The sequence below is a fragment of the Zingiber officinale genome, chromosome 4B (genome assembly GCF_018446385.1).
Source record: "Zingiber officinale cultivar Zhangliang chromosome 4B, Zo_v1.1, whole genome shotgun sequence".
NCBI classification, from domain to species: domain Eukaryota; kingdom Viridiplantae; phylum Streptophyta; class Magnoliopsida; order Zingiberales; family Zingiberaceae; genus Zingiber; species Zingiber officinale.
In genome coordinates, this window is record NC_055993.1 from 2,431,645 (window position 1) to 2,450,076 (window position 18,432).

Here is an 18,432-nt window from a genome sequence, read left to right on the forward strand (position 1 = left end):
GGATTTTATGGATCTTTTGGGCAGTTCAGGATCACTGATGTACAGTTCATTATCTTTTCAGCAACAAACTACGAGAGAAGTAAATGCAGATAGAATTCCTGAGAGAAGTTCGGAGAACCTAGCTATTATGGAATGATTGAGCTAACTAGCTAGTTAGGAATGGCAGAGTAGGCATCAGCTCAGTTCCTCCTGTTATTATCGCATTGAAAGTTGATGTGGTGATAAGGAGAGATCCCATCCTGTGGAGGATAGCTGTCACGGTAGAGATAAAAGTCAAGACGGTTAACGTTTAAATATCATCGATCGATTTGATGATCAAACCAACACTCAGATAATATGGATCGGTCGGGCGAACATGCCCCAACTGGGAGGAGAAGATTCTGATCTGACCCTGCCTTTGACACAGAGAGATGACAAATGACCGAAGTTCAAAAGAGTTAGACACTAGAGGAAAATATATACAGAAATCGAGCAGACGTTGGCACAGTGGAGCTCCGGTCGATCGGATGCGATGCAGGCATAGGGATGTTCCGTCCAAACGGACGTAACACAAGCATAGTGGAATTCCGACTGAGCGGTCGGTACACAAGAATAGCGAATTCTCGGCTGAGCGGTTAGCCGCTCGACCTAGTAATATACTCTGTTATCATGATATCCTTTTGGGAGTTAGTGTCGCCGACACCGGGCATGGACAACCATAAGATCGTATGGCGAAGGCTTCCGCTATCACTTCAGAGATATACTCGGCCTATTAAGGTACTGTGTCAGGAACACTTTATTGTTAAATTCTTTTAGGAAAAACTTTAGGAAGCGTGCTCGTCTTGGAAAGTGTGTATGCACACTACAAGAACTCTATATAAAGAAGGATCCAAACATCGACAGAGATCGGAGCAGAATCTATAGACGATCAACGGGAACGTCACATCCCTAATTTTCATTTTATTAATTTTCGGACAAGATCAGAAGTCAACCAAAAATGAGCTTTGGCAGTTCGGGCATTTGGATTCCATCTCCTACATCATCACGTACATGAGGCACTGAGGGCACCCGGCGAGCACCATCGATGTCGCCACCGGACTGCTAGACTTCTGTTCCTCCTCCGATGACACACGAGCTCGGTGGTGAAATTGACGGCGGCGACGACGAGGAGGAATCCTCATCCTCCACCACCATCCTCGTCGTTGAATTGGTTACATTCCTTGGGTGGTCAATGTTTGGTTCGTGTAATTGAATTAGATAAGACTCCGGTTCGATCAGAGAATCTTGATGGCATGCTGTTTCTTTTTAAATTATTCCATATATTGATTCGAGTGATGTAACTCGATCGACGGTGAGGTGTGTGAGACTGCAATAAACAACGGCGCGTAGCGAGTAGTGATGCTAGTAAATGGGCACTGTTTATCTGAATAAATGGGTCTTCAAGGAATCCTACTTTGGAATAAATAGCCTTTATTTTCAATAAATGAATGTCACGGCCAGTCTGCTCTGAACATTTTTTTTTTTTGAGTAATGGGAAGGTTTTCACTGTATTATAATTCTTTCTGTTTTCTTAGTTTTCGTACGATAAGAAAAAACATGCATTATACTTTCGTATTTATTAAAAATACTCATTTCTTTTAAAAACAAATATGTGCTTCTCTAATCCACTCAATCATTCAAATACATTTAAAATATCGGAAAATAAATTAATTTTACAAGATTTTAAAAGCGCTATTTCTTTTTGAAATATATATATATATATTATTCTTTTTAAATCTCACAATAAATTAAATATAAGATGGAATCAATATTAAAAAGATATGGCTTCGGATAATATTGGAATGGTTAAGCTCTATAATAAATAATGAATTGAATCACAGCTCACCGTTCGTGTGACTGAATCAGTTATTGTAGAGGTAATTGATTTAAAGAGTTGAATATCCGTGTCAACTAAATAAAATTAAAAATTAAAAAGATATTATTACATTAGGTGAGGTTAAAGAATATGATTACATTTTTTGGGGAAAGTACCAACACCAAATGATTAATTGTCGGAACGATGAGCTCGGTCTTTAAAAAAATAGGTAATGTTAAATGGTCAGATTAACCAATTAGAATTTATGTATGTATGGGTATACAAAAATATTTTAATAATATCATATATATATATATATATATATATATATATATATATATATATATATATATTAATTATATGCATGTACATGCATGTATTATGATTGTAAGATAAAAAATTCTAACGACCAGATTCTGACCAATAAGATTTACTCTAAAAAAATTAGATGATACTGAATTAGTAAGATTGTCGGTTTGAAAGACGATATATATATATATATATCCGCAGAAAGATAATAAATTACAAATAAAGAATATAAAAAATATAATGATCATTTTTTTATCATATTAAGAAAATAATATAATAAATTTAATTTGGATGATATCTTAAGTTTAAGATTATCAGTGTCTAGTGAGATTAGTAAATCCCAAAATTTTCACATATTTATAATTTAATTTTATTCTGAGATTAATTTGATTATTTATTTATCTCTATTTAATTAGATGGTCAAATAACATGAAAATTTCACATTTACTGTCCATTTCATTAAGAGAGAAAAAAAAAATGAAAAACCTAATTAGTATCATTGATTAGTCTTAGGGTGATTAGTTCGGTCCTATGAAAATTTTTTATCGATTATCAGAATAAATTGAAAAATGCGCACGGTGGGTAATACAGAAGTTTAGCATCCTTTGATTGCACACCTCATTTTAAAAAAAATATTTATAAATATATTATATCTAAAAATTAAATTATAAATATTTATATGACAACCTAAATATCCTATTACTATACCATAGTGCAAGACTACCCTCGATTTCATTAAGATGCTGGTAGACGTGGCTGATGAACCAGCTGGATGCTGATAATGTGTAATTAACTCGAATCCAAATGCAAGTGAAGGGCTTCAGTTCTAGTCAGGGAAGAATATAAAAAAAGAAAATTAAGAAGACATTAATTGGTTGATTGAAAGCTGGAAATTTTAGAGACCTTGAGCCTATCCGGATAAGAGAAGTTGGAATGTCAGGGATTGGATGATTACTGATAGGATGAAGTTTTCAATTTTTTTTATATCTATCATTTATCTGTCTTTAGGTAATGATATTAATTGTTTGAGGAATATTTTTTTTGTCTTAATTTTCGTATATTAATAATAGATGAAGTGTTTTTTTTTTACATGACTTTTATATATTTAATGTTAGACGGAGTTTTCTTTTTTGTTATCTCGTCTTCTCTTGTGTAATGTCATTCATTACGCTGGGCGGTTCAAGCAGCTTGTTTTTCTGTTGACTGAAATAATTGATTACGGATTTGTCCATTCGTCTGACCGGTCCATAATGTTCATTCGTCTGAACGGTCAGATGATCCACTCGATCACTCCTTTGTCAATTGGAATAATCAGATAACCACATTTGATCGAGACTCTTTTCATTTTGACTTTGATAGACACAATGTCAACTGTAACAGATAAGCTCTTTCTTATTGCCGCATCAGAAGAAATTTAGTAAGATTATTATTTTAGGATATAGTGAATAAATTAGAAGTCGGAGGTAATTTTGAAGATTTCATTGATCTCCGCTGCTCAGAAATCAGAATTGAAGCTGCAAAAAAAAAGAAGAGACAATTCAATGTTTCTGGAATCGGACAGGAGGAGGATGCCTCGGCCCAATTCAATGTTTCTGAATGCGACTTGGCGGTGGAGGAGACGGATTGTGAAGAGGAGAGGGAAGGCCATCGACGCCATGGCGCGGAGGAGAGTTTGACCGCACTGGATGTGAAAACGGCGTGGCCGTGCTGTCGCGGAGAAATGGGTTGACGATGAGCCGGGGAAGGCAGCCTTCGTGCATCGCGTTGACCAGATTAATGGGAAATAGGAAGATATTTTAATAACATTAAAATTCTGGGTTGTTTTGGTAAAGTAGATAAATTTTGGTTCGTGTTGATTGTCGGGAGGAGAGGCCGAGAGATGGAGAGCGCAAGGGAGTCTCGCCGGCGAAGGATCTTAGAACGCGGATCTGATCGCCTCGCCTTCATCTCCGGCCAAGCTAGATCGGTTCCCGGTTCCACCTCCGCTTCTGGAGATCCACACACCTCTGGTATGCTCCTCGCTTCTCCTGCCGCCCTCTTATTCCGCTCCTTATTTGCTCTCTTTAGGTTGATTTCTTACTTGATCAATGCGGGAAAGATTCTGGCGTGTTTCATAGCTTTCATGTGGATCGTTCTTAGGGTTCGATTAATAGGTTTCATGCGGGTTATTGAGTTGCAATTCTAGGGTTACCTTTAAATTTTCTATTCTTCAAGAAATTAAAAAAAAAAAAATTCTTCTCTTAATGGGTCATTCTAGTCCTAAATTGGAAATTGGGATGGTTTCTGTATGTGATGATCCATTTTCAGCATCGGTCTTAGCAGAAACACCATTTCCCTATTTTTGGTCGAGATTTTGAAGAGGCTTTGTATTCGAACAAGCCTCCCTATTTAATCACACATAGCAGCACTAAAGGAAATGGTGGTAGCTATAACTAAGGATTAGCCTGTCATATGTTATGAGTGCCATTCACTCAATTGTATCTGAATATCAAGAGATAGAACCATGGAATACAATCGTCCAAGAAACATTTTGACTAATCTCCTGGTTGTCTCTTACTCCTAATGATTATCTCTTATTTGTGTTCTTGATTTCTTTCTCTAAACCATCAATTTTACATTGTATCAATGCTGTAAGCTATGAGAGAGAAGAAGATAATCAATTGTAGCCAATGAACATAAGACCTACTGCAACACCCTATAATCTATATTCATCGTGTATTATGTGTAGCAAATATTGTACCTGAGGAACCCTAATAGTTATACATAAAGATACACTGTAAAAGGTTATAGTGGTCATTCACTGATTTGCATCTGTATACAAAGAGATAGAACCAAAGAATATAAACAGGTTCACTATCAATCATCATCTCTTATTCCTGTTCTTATTTTCTCTCTCTAAAATTTCAATATTAACACTTTCGGAAAGATAATGTATCTGGTTATTGATAACACCTAACTTTTAGAAGATTTTTTTTTTTTTAATTATTGTTTTCTTAACTTTCTTAGGCATTAACCACAGGTAAGATTCATTTATATTACTAATGAAGTTGTGCATATATTTAATCTTTGGGGAGGGAAACCCATTTGGAACAATTTGAATAACCTGGACATTTGGTTTCATCTTCTAGTTTCAACTAGGAAGTAAAAGTGCTATGGCTTAAAAGAACTAGTGTGAAAATATAAAAGACACTGTCCTTTTATATTGGGCAAAAATTAAAAGGGCGCTCCTTATTTTTGGAATCATCAAGATGACGCCCCACTTTGTTTTTTTATCAAAAGGGCGCCCTATCCCCATGTACAATTATCCAACTACCCTCCACTATACCATTCCCATTATTATCTTTCGTCTATATTTCCTTTCTAAATTTTGAACTGAGAGTGCATTGTAGTAGCTACTAGCCCGTAGCTGCTACACAGTTGTAGTAGCTACGGTTTCGTAGTTGCCACACAGTTGTAGCAGTTACGAAATCGTAGCTGCTACAACATGAATGTTAAGTAAGTTTTGAGAGGTCGTAACTTTTGACTCGGTTGAATCATGGGATGCACAATATATTTGTTATTGGGTGTAGCCCATAACGGCCCGATTTTAGGCTTTAAAAATGTCGTTTAAAGTCTTTTTGAAGGCTCTGAAGAATTTTAGTCCTCTTTATTAAGGTTATTTTTCATGTTGTAGTAACTATGAAATCGTAGTTTTTGTTACTATAAGCTTGTAGTTGTAGTAGCTACAAAATCTAGCTAATACAACTACAAGCTACAACTGTTGTAGTTGTAGCAACTACGAAGTCATAGTTGCTACAACATGTGTAGTAGCTACGGTTTCGTAGTGGCCACAACGCGTCCGACCGATTTAAGATTTAGGCGGGAGATATAGGCAGGACAATAATGGGAACAGTATTGAAGGATAGTTGCGTCATTTTATGTGGGGTGGGATGCCCTTTTGATAAAAATCAAAGTGGGGCGCCCCTTTGATGATTTGGAAAAAAAAACGTGCCTTCTTGATTTTTGCCCTTTTACATTTACTAGATAGTAAATTTTATGAACATAATTTATTGGTAGGAGTGGTTTAGAATTGATGATCCATTGGAATACTGCAGTTTTTTTTTTCTTTTTTCATTTTCTCAAGGTTTGAACAAAGCATTGTGAAAGTCCATTATGCTTCTGTAAGAATAAACTTAATAATTCCCACGATTCTATGTTTGGAAAAAATTTATGACATAAGGTGTTTGTCTGTGTTGATCAAGAAATGAATTGAAGTAGAAGGAAAATAGTTCAATGTTTTTCTGTTACTAAAAAACCAGGAACATTATCCGAGAAATCCCATGTTCTCTAAGCGCAGCGCTATTATTTTGCAAATAGTTAAAGAGAATTAGCATGTATCATCAAACCTAGGTCCCCACTTTCCAACTCTAAGGTTACTTTGCTTCATAGCCAAATTTCGTAATTGGAACCAAGACTAACTTTGATCTTGCCTTTATTATGATTAATTTTAGAGTATTGCTGCTTTGGAGAATAAATTGCCTTTAACCTTTATTATAATGTGAAGCAAACAGTATTCAGTTTTTTGGGAAGGGGGAATTGGATCTAACGAAGATTTTGTATATTGTTTGAGGATATCATACTGCTTCATATATTTATCTAAGAAGTTCGATGTAGAACAATAAAAGGGAAGGGAGTTGAATTGAAAAGATTATAATTTATTTAATTTGTGTATATTTACTGCTAATGCAACAACATTTACAAGTCTGTATCCTAGCTGTTAGAGGTCAGATTCTTACTGGTGTATTGTTGAAGTCAAATGTTGTCCATATTAATGTAATACATAGCCATGAAGAAGCATATTCGAATAAATTGCAATTTATTGACCACTGAGATTTTGCTGTGCGAACATTAATAATGCGAGTATGCAATAATATTTGTCTTTCTGATATGTACTATACTTTCAAAGCATTGCTTTTAACAATCTTGCCTCTGGTCATCCATGGAGTTTGATAAGTGAAAATACCTGCAAATATTATTGTAGTTGGTCCACTCACTGAGGTTCATGCTACAAATGATCACTTATCTGGCCAAAATGGAAGCACCAACGACCACAAAAATGCAAGTGGAATGGCTGAATTGGGAGGAAATAGTGTGAGAAGCAATGAACGTCCTAAAGCTTACGAAGTGCTTGCTAGTGATATGACAAAAAATGATGATGGTGCAACTGAACCAGGAAGCAATGATGAAGTTAAGACACTCCAGACAGAGAGGGATACAATGACACCAAACACTTCTGTGTTCGAGAGTTCATCTCAACAAGTTGCATACGCAACTGTTTCCACAATGCAGGTGAAGAAGCAGATGCCCTTCTCATCAAAACAAGTTAGTCGAGGTATCTCAGCTTCTGAAAATAAGCGCTTGCTTTGTGCGGTTATCATTGCTCTTTTAGTTATCATGTCGAATCGAGGTTATACTCTTGGTGGTGGTGTTGCGAATAGTATTTTGATCTTTAGACCACTGTTCCTGGCAATGCTCACTGATATAACCATCATTCTATGGTTGCTAATGACAACACAACACAAAGCTGAGAAAGAGAAAGAAAAAGTTAGAACTGGAAGAGACGAGTCTGGTTCGACGAACACCGTAGGAGATGCAGTGGATGCATTATTGGCGTTTCAGAAAGCAGCAACAGCTATTTTCATGGATTGTAGTATATGCGCTATTATCATTATTTGTGGCCTTTGTTTCTGAAATCATATTGTTTGTTTGAATTTTCTGCCAATAGGCCAACATAAACAAGCTTGTTCAGTCTACTAAAACAGGTAGGTGTTTTGAACTTTCGAGATTATCATCAGCTACAGTCAGTGTATTTTCTTTCACATTCTACTGTTCTATTGTGGTAACAATTCCTATAAGAGATCAAGCTATGAAACCAAATCAATGTCTTGATACTACCATCTTAAGTTTGAACATTGTGATGCTTGTATGGTATTACCATGTCCTTTGAAAAAGTGAATCCACTGGCAGCATACAAAATATCTTCATCTTCCCAATGGCTTATCTTCAGATAGCAAAAAAAAAAATAACGAGTGGATGCAACGTCAGATTGACTAATGGCTAAAAAGCAGAGGAATAACAATTAGCTGGAACTTCGAATTCAAAGTTTGAAGGTGATACAAAGTAGAGATGTAAATGAACTAAACGATTCGTGAGTTATATGGAGTTCAATCCAGTAAAAAGTTTGTTCGAGTTCATTCATTTATCTTCTTATTGAGTCGAGCTCGAGCTTGATTTCGAGCTTGATAGTGAGTTATATGGAGTTCAATCCAGTAAAAAGCTTATTCGAGTTCATTCATTTATCTTCTTATTGAGTCGAGCTCGAGCTTGATTTCGAGCTTGATAGTTTTATTGAGTCGAGCTTGAGCTCAAGGATATTTGACTCATGAGCTCGTGAAAATGTTCATTTATAGGCTCACTAGCTCAAGCTCGAGCTCGGCTCGTTTAAAGGGCTCGAGCTCGGCTCATTTAAAGGGCTCGAGAACATGTTCATTTATAAAGTCGTGAACTTGGGCTCGAGTTGCTCGTTTAAAGGACTCGAGAACATATTTGTTTATAGGCTTAGAAACTCGGGCTCGAGCTCGGCTCAATTAAAAGGCTTGCGAACATGTTCAATGATGCGTTGAGTTCGGAAGTTTAATGTAATAGTTTAGAATGTTCAATGATGTGTTGAGTTTATATTATTTTAGTTGTTAGGTTTGTTGAATATTTTATTCAAATGAGTTTTCAAGTTCGTTTAACAAGATTACAAAACGAGCTCTAAAATGAACCTTAAATGATCTAAAAAATGAGCAGTTAGGCTCGTTAATTATGATAATTGAGCTAATAACGAGTTGACCTCGAACTATTCGTGAGCTTGGTAATTCCGAAACGAGTCGAGCTCGAGTCTTATGATAAAAATTCAATTCAAGCTCGAGCTTAATATTGTTCGGATCAATTCTACTCGTTTACATTCCTACATAGAAGACTCAAGGATTTGTCACCTTTTTTTTTTTTTGACTCCATGTCACTCATTTTGAATTAAAGTAAGAATTTCTTTTAATTAACGGTTGATTTAAGAATGTTAGACTAATGAATTATTTGTTATGAGTGCTTTTTAATTTATTCTAATGACATTGAGAAAGTGAGGTTTCCGATCTTAATCAGTGTAGATTAGGATGCAAATGAGTCAAGTCACTCGTGAGGCGTTCACGAACAACTCGGTCAAAGCTCGACTCGATTTCAGAGTCGGTTCATTTAATATTTTAACTGAACTCGAGCCCATTTAATATTGGCTTAATGGCTGGTCGACCCTTGACTAATTAAATATTTTAATATTTAAAATAATTTTTACTTTAAAATTAAATAATAAATTAAGGATGTATTTATGATTAAAATGTTTCATTAGATAAATAGAGGTTAAAGGTTTGAACCCAACCTATACAGCGTATTTTTTCATTTAAATTTATTGTTTCAGCTCGCAGTTTATTTTTTTATTTAAATTCATTATTTCGAACCGAGGTTGAGCCGAGCCTCTTTAGTTTTCTTTTAACACAACGCATTTGTGTTGAAAATTTTAACACAACGCATTTTGGAATATATAGATATTGTTTCTGAGCCGTAAGCATAGTCTCCATCCATTTTAAAAAAATATATATAATCTCAATTAGTACTATCTCTGGGTAATCGGTTCGATCCATAGAAATTTCTCATTGGTTATCAGGATAAATCGGGAAGCGCACGCGACGGCCAGCCTAGAAACCCAACATCCTTTGATTACGTCCCTCATTTAGAGGAAAAATTCTTACAAATACATCATAACTAGGTTCAGATCATGAATACCTAGGAGATAATCTGAATATCCTATCGCGATATCATAATCCCGGGGACTAGTTTTCATCATTTAAAAAAGGTAGATCCGCTACCTTAGCGGCATCTCTAGTGCCGACCCCACGGATATGGAGGGAGGTTCATGCAGGTACACAAGTCATAGGCGCATGGCGAAGTAAACCTCAGATCGTCAGTTCCTGAGAATCGACCCCTGATCATTACACCAGAAATATCATGCGTCATCGTCTGCATTACACCCCGAGAGCTAGTTTCCATCATTTAAGATGACACAACAAGAGGCTTCATCTCACACGTGCGAGCCACTGAAGTGGATGGTGACTATGCTTGCATGAAAGATACCTGCCTACTTTAATTGTACATGAAGCTGGTAAACGCTTACGCCATCCAATTGTCTGCTAATAATTAAATAGGTCACTCTAATTGAATTGGTTGAACCAAAATATCGATTCTAATACCGTGGGATTCATTAAATTTTATAGATGAAACGCAGAACAGGAAAAAGGAAAGGGCAAATCGTAGGCAAATTAAACTGACGAACTGACGAAGAAGAAGTTCAATTGACGACGACATAGCCATCTAATTTCCACTGGTGTATTTACACTTAATCGGAACACAACTAATTTGGACTGCGTTACACGTTCAATTTTTGAATTCTTGCAGTTACGGATTGGCGATATCATGGATGCTCTTTCTCTTACTACCCTCTCTGTTTTTTCCCCCATTGTTGTTCTGGCTCTGCCGGATGAAGAACTTCTGGGCGTGGCTGGCCACCTGCGTCGGCGTCCTCGTCTTCACCGCACACCGCGAGATGTTCCGCCAGTCTCCCTTTCCGTACTTCGCCAGTCCTTCCAAAAACAGCCTGAGCACATCCACAAGCACACACTGATCAGTACCTTTCTCCTTCTGATAATATTTGTCTTTTCCATTTGTTCATTCTTTTCGGTTGGTAGAAGCGTGGGAGAAACAAAGAGCAAACGCAATTAATCATCACTAACCGACGATCCTGTCTAGATCGCCGCCGCCGGTGAGAATTACTACGAAAATCAGCGCACTCACCGGTGCTCCTCCTCTGTCCACGGAATCCCGCGCTTCCGCTCCTCTCCCCTGCCGCGGCCTGCCTGCAGTACCCGCTGGCGCGCGCTGCCGCTTCCGTCGGATGATTCTTCGCCGTCGTCGCTCCCTTCGGCGTCCCAGCAATCGGGCACCTCAACCAGCCCCCGCTCGATCATGCGGCAGTCCTCCACCAGCGCCTGGTACCGCTCCCACGCCTCCACTGCGCTCCGCCCGGAGAGCTCCGCCGCGATCACCGACCACCGCTCCGGCGTGCCCTCGGGGTAGAGCACCAGCGCTCGCTCGAAAACCTTGTCCTCGCCCCGCGTCCACGGCCGCGGCGCTCCCGGCTGCCGCCGGAACATTGACATCAGCTCCCCTTCTCCCATCGGTTCCTCTGTTTTGCTACCGCTCCCGTGCTCGACGGTGGAGGTAACGTAGCGGAGGGCGTTGCTTCTTATTTACACACGGCCGAAACAGGGGGAGGGCGTGGGGAGGATGCGTCACCGGGCACCACGTTTCACTAGTCGGTTGGAAAGTTCGGGGGCGGATACGCTCACCGGCCGTGCAGCGCACGCGCGAGCCCACGTCGGCCGAGAGAATCTTGAGGCCGAATCCGACGGCTGACGGTGTCGGGAATGTCGGCGCTGGGCGGCGGCGGTGGGGCCCTGCGCAACGCATCTACAGCACTTGCGATTTCATCGACCGAAAGCTTCGCTGGAACTCCATCCTGTCATACGAAACGTGTCCGTCGACCACCCGGCAGCTTCTATTGGCTACACGCTGTCACGCCGGCCCCACCACTCGATACGTGGCGCTCTTATACATCTAAATGACTAAATTTGAGTAATTATTTAATTAAGTAACTGGTTAATTATTGTTAAAGAGACTTTTTAAAGTTCTTATCCATTTACAAACAAAATTTCTGATATTTTTTTCACAAATATATATATTTTTTTATTTGGACGAAATATTTGGTCCGTCGGTTTAGCCACTTTCGTCCCTACCGAACCGGGTTCAGCCAATTGCGGGCCCGGCCCGACCCAACTAAGCGACGAATAGGTCTCTGTGTGAATCCCACAGAAATGCATTCCTTCCTCGTCCGGGATCTCGAGTACTACGTTGAAGCAGCTGGTTTTCGTCTCCGATTACGCCGAAAGCATGATTCCTCCGGTAATTTTTGTTGTTTTCTTTTATTGATCTCGGATCTTGATCTTTGGAGATGTTGATTTGGGATTCGATTTGGGCTTTTTCTAAAGCGTGTGAAGTTTTCTGTAGCAGGAGATCGGTCCACCGAAATCATCTTCGCAGAGCCCTAGATCGCCGTCGGGGGCTCCTTTTCTCTCTATCTCCGTCACCGATCCCGTTAAGTTGGGAAATGGCGTCCAGGCCTATATCTCTTATCGGGTCATTACCAAGGTTAAACCTCTACTTTCACGAGTTCCCCTTCTGAATCGCAGCCCCCTTTGTCTTGGATTGGTTTGCTTGGGTATTGGTCTAGTTATTGAATTCGATCGTCCTTACCATACTTTTTTTTCAGATTTTCAGCACATGTTATGTTCTTATACTCGCAACCGATGCCGTGATTGAAGAAGAGGGAATGCTATATCATTGATTTTTTTTTTATATCTCGCAACAAAAAAAAAAAACCCCTAAAAAGATGCTAATCATCTTTGTCACAGAACGCTGTTTTCGTTTTTTTTAATAAAAAAAAACATATTTTTATTTTTAATCTTTTCACTGTAATATGGCTATGTTTTGCAGACAAACCTACCTGAATTCCAAGGCCCTGAAAAAATTGTGATTCGCCGATACAGTGACTTCGTGTGGTTGCATGATAAACTGGCCGATAAGTATAAAGGCATATTCATCCCACCTCTTCCAGAGAAGAGTGCTGTAGGTAATATAATTGAGTCACTTCTGACATAAATAACTTCTTCATTGTATGGCATGTAGAATTGGCATGTCCATGACACAATTGTATTTTGAATTTTTTATGGAAGTGTATGAGACCTTTTGCATTTAATATGGAAAATTTTGGTTTATAATAAGTTATGTTATCTAAATTGTGAACTGAATGGCAATATTAACTTTACTTCAAATCCCCTTGCATCTACATATTATTTTTTGAGGTTTATATAAAATCTTATCCAGCGAGCAAATTTCCATTTAGGTAAAGCAGTCTTTCTACATTGCAATTAATTAATTATATGATCAGTTGGTTGCTAATATGTTTGTTGTCTGATATCCTGATAAAATCCAGAGAAATTCCGCTTCAGCGCTGAGTTTATTGAGATGAGGCGTCAGGCTTTAGACATTTTTGTGAACCGAATAGCTTCACACCCTGAACTGAAGCAAAGTGAAGACTTGAAAACCTTCCTGGAAGAAGATGAAGAGGTATGGAACTCTGTATTGCTGTATATCTTGATTGTAAATTGGAAGAAGTTTTCAGTCTTGGATATTGTAGAATATGAGGAAAGAAAATATTCTATTGCTTTGTAACCAAAAGGTCACGGGTTCGAATCCTGGAAACAACCTCTTACAAAAAGCAAGATAAGGCTACGTACAATTGATCCTTCCTCGAGACCCTGCATGGCAGGAGTTTCGTGCACTGGGCTGTCTTTTTTTTTATTCATTATGAAATAATCATTACACATATAGAGAGAGACTTATGATAAAATTCTAAAACCTAGAAGTACTAATATGAAACAGAATCCACTATACATCTTTAACACTTCTTAAATTAGAAGATAGATACTATCTAGCTTGTTACATAAACTAAAAAAATTCATGTAAGCAGAATTTAAACGATAAACATTTCATCTGCATGCTTGCTAAACAAAACTTAAGGAGTTACTGAAGCATGCAGCCGATGCTTCCCTTGAACTTAGATTCACACAGCCAACAATGCCTTTGATCATGACACAAAGTTCTCTGTGAAGGATGAAGTGAAGTGAGAATGAATAAAAATCTAATGTAACTAATCGCTTGAGTGGGGTTCTTCGTGAAGTGGTATATACAACATGCGATAGACTGAGGAAAAACAAAAGCACTCATGGCTTAAGGAAAAAGGAGGGATATCAAATTCCAACCCTTTGTTTTATCTAACAAAATGAGAATATAATATTTTATTTGTTCAAATCCTTGTTGGAGATGAATAGCATGACTCAATTCTTTGTTGGACATAGCAAAATAAGTATAGGACATTGGAGAAAGCCATAGGAGAAGATGAGAAGATCTGGTGGGCTAGTGAGAGTCTAAGAAGGAAAAAAGATGAACAAGAACTTTTTACCAGGCTCTTGTGACAAAAGTCAAGAGAAGCTTCACTGTAGGTGAGAGCTTGCTTCCTTGGCAACATTGTCTAGCAATGAGTCAATGCAAGAGGGTGCCATGCTGCTAGATATTATAGAAGATAAGGTAAAAGAACTCTCAATGTGTGAGAGAGAGGAGGATTTGGACTTTAATGGAAGTGAATGACAAAAGATCTAAGTGGTGTCCATGATCTAGGAGGCACCAACTCACAACTGTGAATGGACAACAATGGAGGTGGTGCTCTAACACCCAACATGGTGGTAAGGGACATTGTGTCTTGTCTATGCATGAGTTGCATGCAACAATGCAATTGAGCATATGCAATTGGTGAGATTCAGGAGGTTTCTTTTCTACCACAACCTGCTTCCCAGGAAATTGATTGGGACTGCGAGTGTCAAGGGCTCAAGGCATGACATTTATCTTGCCCTGGTCACATGCCCTATACAGTGGACAACTTTGAAGCACTAGAGAAGGTCAGGATGAAATTTGCTCTTGGAGGAACATACACCAATGACCTCCCTGTGAAGGTAATTTGGAAAAAAAAAATTCTAATCTTAAAAGGGTATCTCTCCTACCATATAAAATTTGAGGAAAGCAAATATTATATTGCATGCACTATAGAGTAAGTGTTGAACGAATATAAACTCATGAAAAAAATTTAAAATTTAGAAGTATTAATGTGGAACTAAATCCACTACACCTAATGAACCCAATACCTCTAACAGTTATAATCCTCTTCTATCCTCCATTACATTTATTAGAAACTTTGACCATTCCTTTATTACCGAATTCACTTATCGTATAAAGCATACATTTATATTTTCCATAAATTTAGACTAGTTTCATATACCTTCAATCCTTGCACCCGTCGTCTTGCTTTTTATTTTTAACCATCTTTTTTTTATTAATGTCCAAGATTATATACATGGTGCACCCCCGTGTTTTCAGTGAATGCCACTATTTTAGAAAAACAAAGTCGCTAATTCCATGCCATTATTGCTTCTTTCACCCTAAACTTTATAATGTTTGGCATGTTGCCATCATGTAGTCCTTCTGATATCTGTAACTATCAGCTGTTGAGAAACCCACCCATCTTTGGTACCAATCAAAAGGTTTTCTTTTTTCAGAAAATGGTTTGCCTTCTATAATTGTTACTTTCTCTGAATTTTGAATTATGCACTATAACCATCTATTCATTTAATACGCACACTTCATGTGTGCGTAATTGTGTTATTTCTCTATTTTGCTTTTATTTCTCTTTTTCTCCTACCAATGGCCAAATATTATCCATATGGGTTACCTCTATTTGCAAATTATCCTCTTGTGTTTTTTTCCAAGTAACATTTGGTTTGGAAAGAAAATGATCAAGTGTGTGGACATGTGTGCAGGCAATGGAGAGAATAAGGTCGTTTGAGACTGGAATTTTCAAGAAGCCTGCTGATTTGTTACAAATGTTCAAGGTATCTTCTTTTATCCAGAAAGACACAAATTTTGAAAGAGAATTTTTCACAATCCTTGGCTTGATGGTATATGCTTTCTTCGAACTTCTATTAATATATTTACACTCATGATTCTCTGTTTGATCAATAATACCTTTGGTTAATTTTTTCTCTTTCCATTATTATTGGTGCTTCACTGTTTTCCCTTGTTTAGTTGTTTGGTAGATTTAGTAAAAAAGAAAATTAGTTGCTGTTTGTCCTACTTTCTGTGTTAGTTAATTATCTAAAAGTTCCTAATTATAGGATGTACAGACAAAGGTAACTGATGTTGTCCTCGGGAAGGAAAAACCTGTTGAAGAGACTGATCCTGAGTATGAGAAGCTAAAGCACTACATCTTTGGCCTTGAAGACCATCTAACAGAGACACAAAAACAGGCCGTTCGTCTTGTAAAGCGGCACAGAGGTGATGTCTTTGAGCATTTATATTACAGTAATCTGTCAAGTGCTACTTCTTTATTCTGTTTGAATGCCTTTAGCTGGATGTAATTGTATGCGTTGGCTAATTCTTTGATCATAGAATTGGGTCAATCATTGTCCGAGTTTGGGAAGGCGATTAAGCTCTTAGGCGCTTGTGAAGGAGATTCTCTTGGGAAGGTGTTTGCAGAGCTTGGTTCAAAATCAGAATTATTGTCAATAAAGTTACAGAAGGAGGTGCATTGTTGAGATCACTTCAAATATTTTTTATCAGTTTTTCATCCAAACAATATGCATGCTGTTTCTGCTCAGCTGTTATGTTATGATACACTTTATCTTCTTCCAGGCACACAACCTTTTAATGAATTTTGAAGAACCATTAAAAGATTACGTGAGATGTGTACAGTCTATTAAGGTTAGTCTTTCGAGATAATCAAATGATACTTCATGTTGGACATTTGGAATCTAATCCCATACTTGTTTTTGTTGCAAAGGCCTTTATGTGAAATAGTCTCAGAAAAGATGTACTTTACCTTCGTTTTTCAATTGAAACCATGAAAATATTTAAACTGTAATGATGGCTTGTGTACTATTCTTAATGGGAATGATTGTAATCCTTTTTCTTTTAAAGCAGGATTCTTTTTCTCATAGGGCCAATGCTTTCAGGTTGCATTGTGAACTGACTGAAACAACCAAGCTAAAGGAGATCAACTTGTATGTTTACTGAACAATGCTTCGTCTATGACCAAATTTTTTTCAAGTGGAATGTGAACTTTTGCCCTCTAAATCGCTCTACTCCTTAGTTGCCAGTTCACTATTTTTTAACTGAATTAAATACTAAGCAATTCTGGCTTAAGAATCCCCATCTAGGTTCTATGAAATGCAACACTTGGTCAAAGTAATTTTCCCCCCTTGTTTTGTTTATATGGTGAATAGTGATGCCTGATTTGATTTTATGCAGAGAAAAATTGAACCTTATGCGCTCTGACAAAACTAGGGAGGCAGAGATCGAGTACAGAGAGGTAAAACCTATACCCTGTGCGCCTACTGAGGCAACAAGCCTCTCATACATGGAACTTTAAATGGTGACCTTTCATTTGACTATTCTTGTAGCTGAAAGCAGAGAGCGAAGAAGCAACAAGAAGGTTTGAGACTATCATTAAGCGGATGAACGAAGAAATAGTCCGGTTTCAAGAACAGAAGACTGCAGAAATGGGACTGGCCTTCCATCTATTTGCTAAGGGACAAGCAAAGCTAGCTAACGATATAGCAGATGCATGGCGCAGCGTCCTAACTAAGATTGAAGCTTATTCTCTTTCGTCAGGACACGACTAGTTCTAATTCTGGCTCCTTGCTCATCACGACACCGGGTTGTTTCTTAGTCAGTGGCTTGCATGAGAGACTGAGAAGAGAGTACTGGAACATTGGACTGAAGAATTCTGGAGCGCTCCGGGAGCCCTGTGGGTCTACTTCCTTGTCAATACTTGTGGACAACTGTAACAGAGTTAGTTTGCTTAATGGATAGATAATCTTCAATATCGTTTCCTTTGTCTCCTCTTTGAAAGTGTTTATCTTAATCAGGACATTGTTTCTATGTGCTTCAGTGGATGTTTAAGAATGATAAATTGCATAAAGTGGCATGAATAATTACTGTATTATATATATAGAATAGTTATCCTAAATTCATGAGTGATTTTTTCTGCTTACTCTATAAATATTTATTTTGTTATTTTATTTTCGAACACATTTGATTAGCCCAACTGAATGTATTGGTTTGGCTAATTTGGATCGTGCGGGTTGATTCAGCTAGTCAGGCTAAGTGAACTAAATGAGTTGATTGGGTTTGGCAATGCAGGGCAATTGGGTCGGTTGAACTTAGTAGGTTGGATAGATCGATTGAGGCAATTTGATTGTATGGATCAGATAAGGCGTTTAGGTTGGATAGATTGACTAAGATGGCTAAGCTTGGTCATGGATTAGGTTGGATAATCAATTGGCTAGTCAAATTGATTAAGGCGTCGATCAAGTCAAATAAGTTAGATGAGGAGGAAGATTCGATTGAGCCAATTGGGATGTTTGATCTGAATGTACCAATTGAGTTAATAGATCCAGATGAGTGGAAGAGACTAATTTAATTGATCAAGGTAG

At 37.9% G+C, this 18,432-nt stretch overlaps 3 protein-coding genes across 5 annotated transcripts; 2 read left to right on the top strand and 1 right to left on the bottom strand.

Annotated features, from left to right (window-relative positions):
• The first annotated feature begins 3,568 nt into the window (after window positions 1–3,568).
• Window positions 3,569–8,001, top strand: LOC121974401. The gene is made up of 2 exons (XM_042525441.1): window positions 3,569–4,152; window positions 7,164–8,001. The coding sequence occupies exons 1-2, from the start codon at window positions 4,023–4,025 to the stop codon at window positions 7,871–7,873; spliced, it is 840 nt and encodes a 279-aa protein (XP_042381375.1). The 5' UTR covers window positions 3,569–4,022; the 3' UTR covers window positions 7,874–8,001.
• Window positions 8,002–10,451: 2,450 nt separating this feature from the next.
• Window positions 10,452–11,754, bottom strand: LOC121974403 (transcription factor DIVARICATA-like). Its single transcript, XM_042525445.1, has 2 exons — window positions 11,066–11,754; window positions 10,452–10,868 (listed from the first exon to the last, which is right to left on the bottom strand). Exons 1-2 carry the CDS (start codon window positions 11,446–11,448, stop codon window positions 10,670–10,672), a joined length of 582 nt encoding a protein of 193 aa, XP_042381379.1. The 5' UTR covers window positions 11,449–11,754; the 3' UTR covers window positions 10,452–10,669.
• Window positions 11,755–12,073: 319 nt separating this feature from the next.
• Window positions 12,074–17,966, top strand: LOC121974402 (sorting nexin 1-like). Of its 3 annotated transcripts, none has more exons than XM_042525443.1 (11): window positions 12,074–12,232; window positions 12,341–12,478; window positions 12,824–12,959; window positions 13,323–13,456; window positions 15,760–15,831; window positions 16,114–16,273; window positions 16,388–16,521; window positions 16,631–16,699; window positions 16,919–16,998; window positions 17,246–17,306; window positions 17,398–17,966. In XM_042525443.1, the coding sequence occupies exons 1-11, from the start codon at window positions 12,221–12,223 to the stop codon at window positions 17,617–17,619; spliced, it is 1,218 nt and encodes a 405-aa protein (XP_042381377.1). In that variant the 5' UTR covers window positions 12,074–12,220; the 3' UTR covers window positions 17,620–17,966. The 3 variants fall into 3 exon arrangements, with proteins under 3 accessions (XP_042381377.1, XP_042381376.1, XP_042381378.1); XM_042525442.1 differs by having other exon boundaries at window positions 12,076–12,232; window positions 12,338–12,478; XM_042525444.1 differs by having other exon boundaries at window positions 12,076–12,232; window positions 12,338–12,478; window positions 16,123–16,273.
• The last annotated feature ends 466 nt before the right edge of the window (window positions 17,967–18,432 follow it).

Coding starts and splice junctions, on each gene's coding strand:
- LOC121974401 (XM_042525441.1), top strand. CDS start 4,023: ATGGAGAGCGCAAGGGAGTCTCGCCGGCGAAGGATCTTAGAACGCGGA. Junction 4,153..7,163: donor TGGAGATCCACACACCTCTG/GTATGCTCCTCG, acceptor ATATTATTGTAG/TTGGTCCACTCACTGAGGTT.
- LOC121974403 (XM_042525445.1), bottom strand. CDS start 11,448: ATGGGAGAAGGGGAGCTGATGTCAATGTTCCGGCGGCAGCCGGGAGCG. Junction 10,869..11,065: donor TGGACAGAGGAGGAGCACCG/GTGAGTGCGCTG, acceptor GGATGTGCTCAG/GCTGTTTTTGGAAGGACTGG.
- LOC121974402 (XM_042525442.1), top strand. Junction 16,700..16,918: donor GATGTGTACAGTCTATTAAG/GTTAGTCTTTCG, acceptor CTTTTAAAGCAG/GATTCTTTTTCTCATAGGGC. Junction 16,999..17,245: donor AAGCTAAAGGAGATCAACTT/GTATGTTTACTG, acceptor GATTTTATGCAG/AGAAAAATTGAACCTTATGC.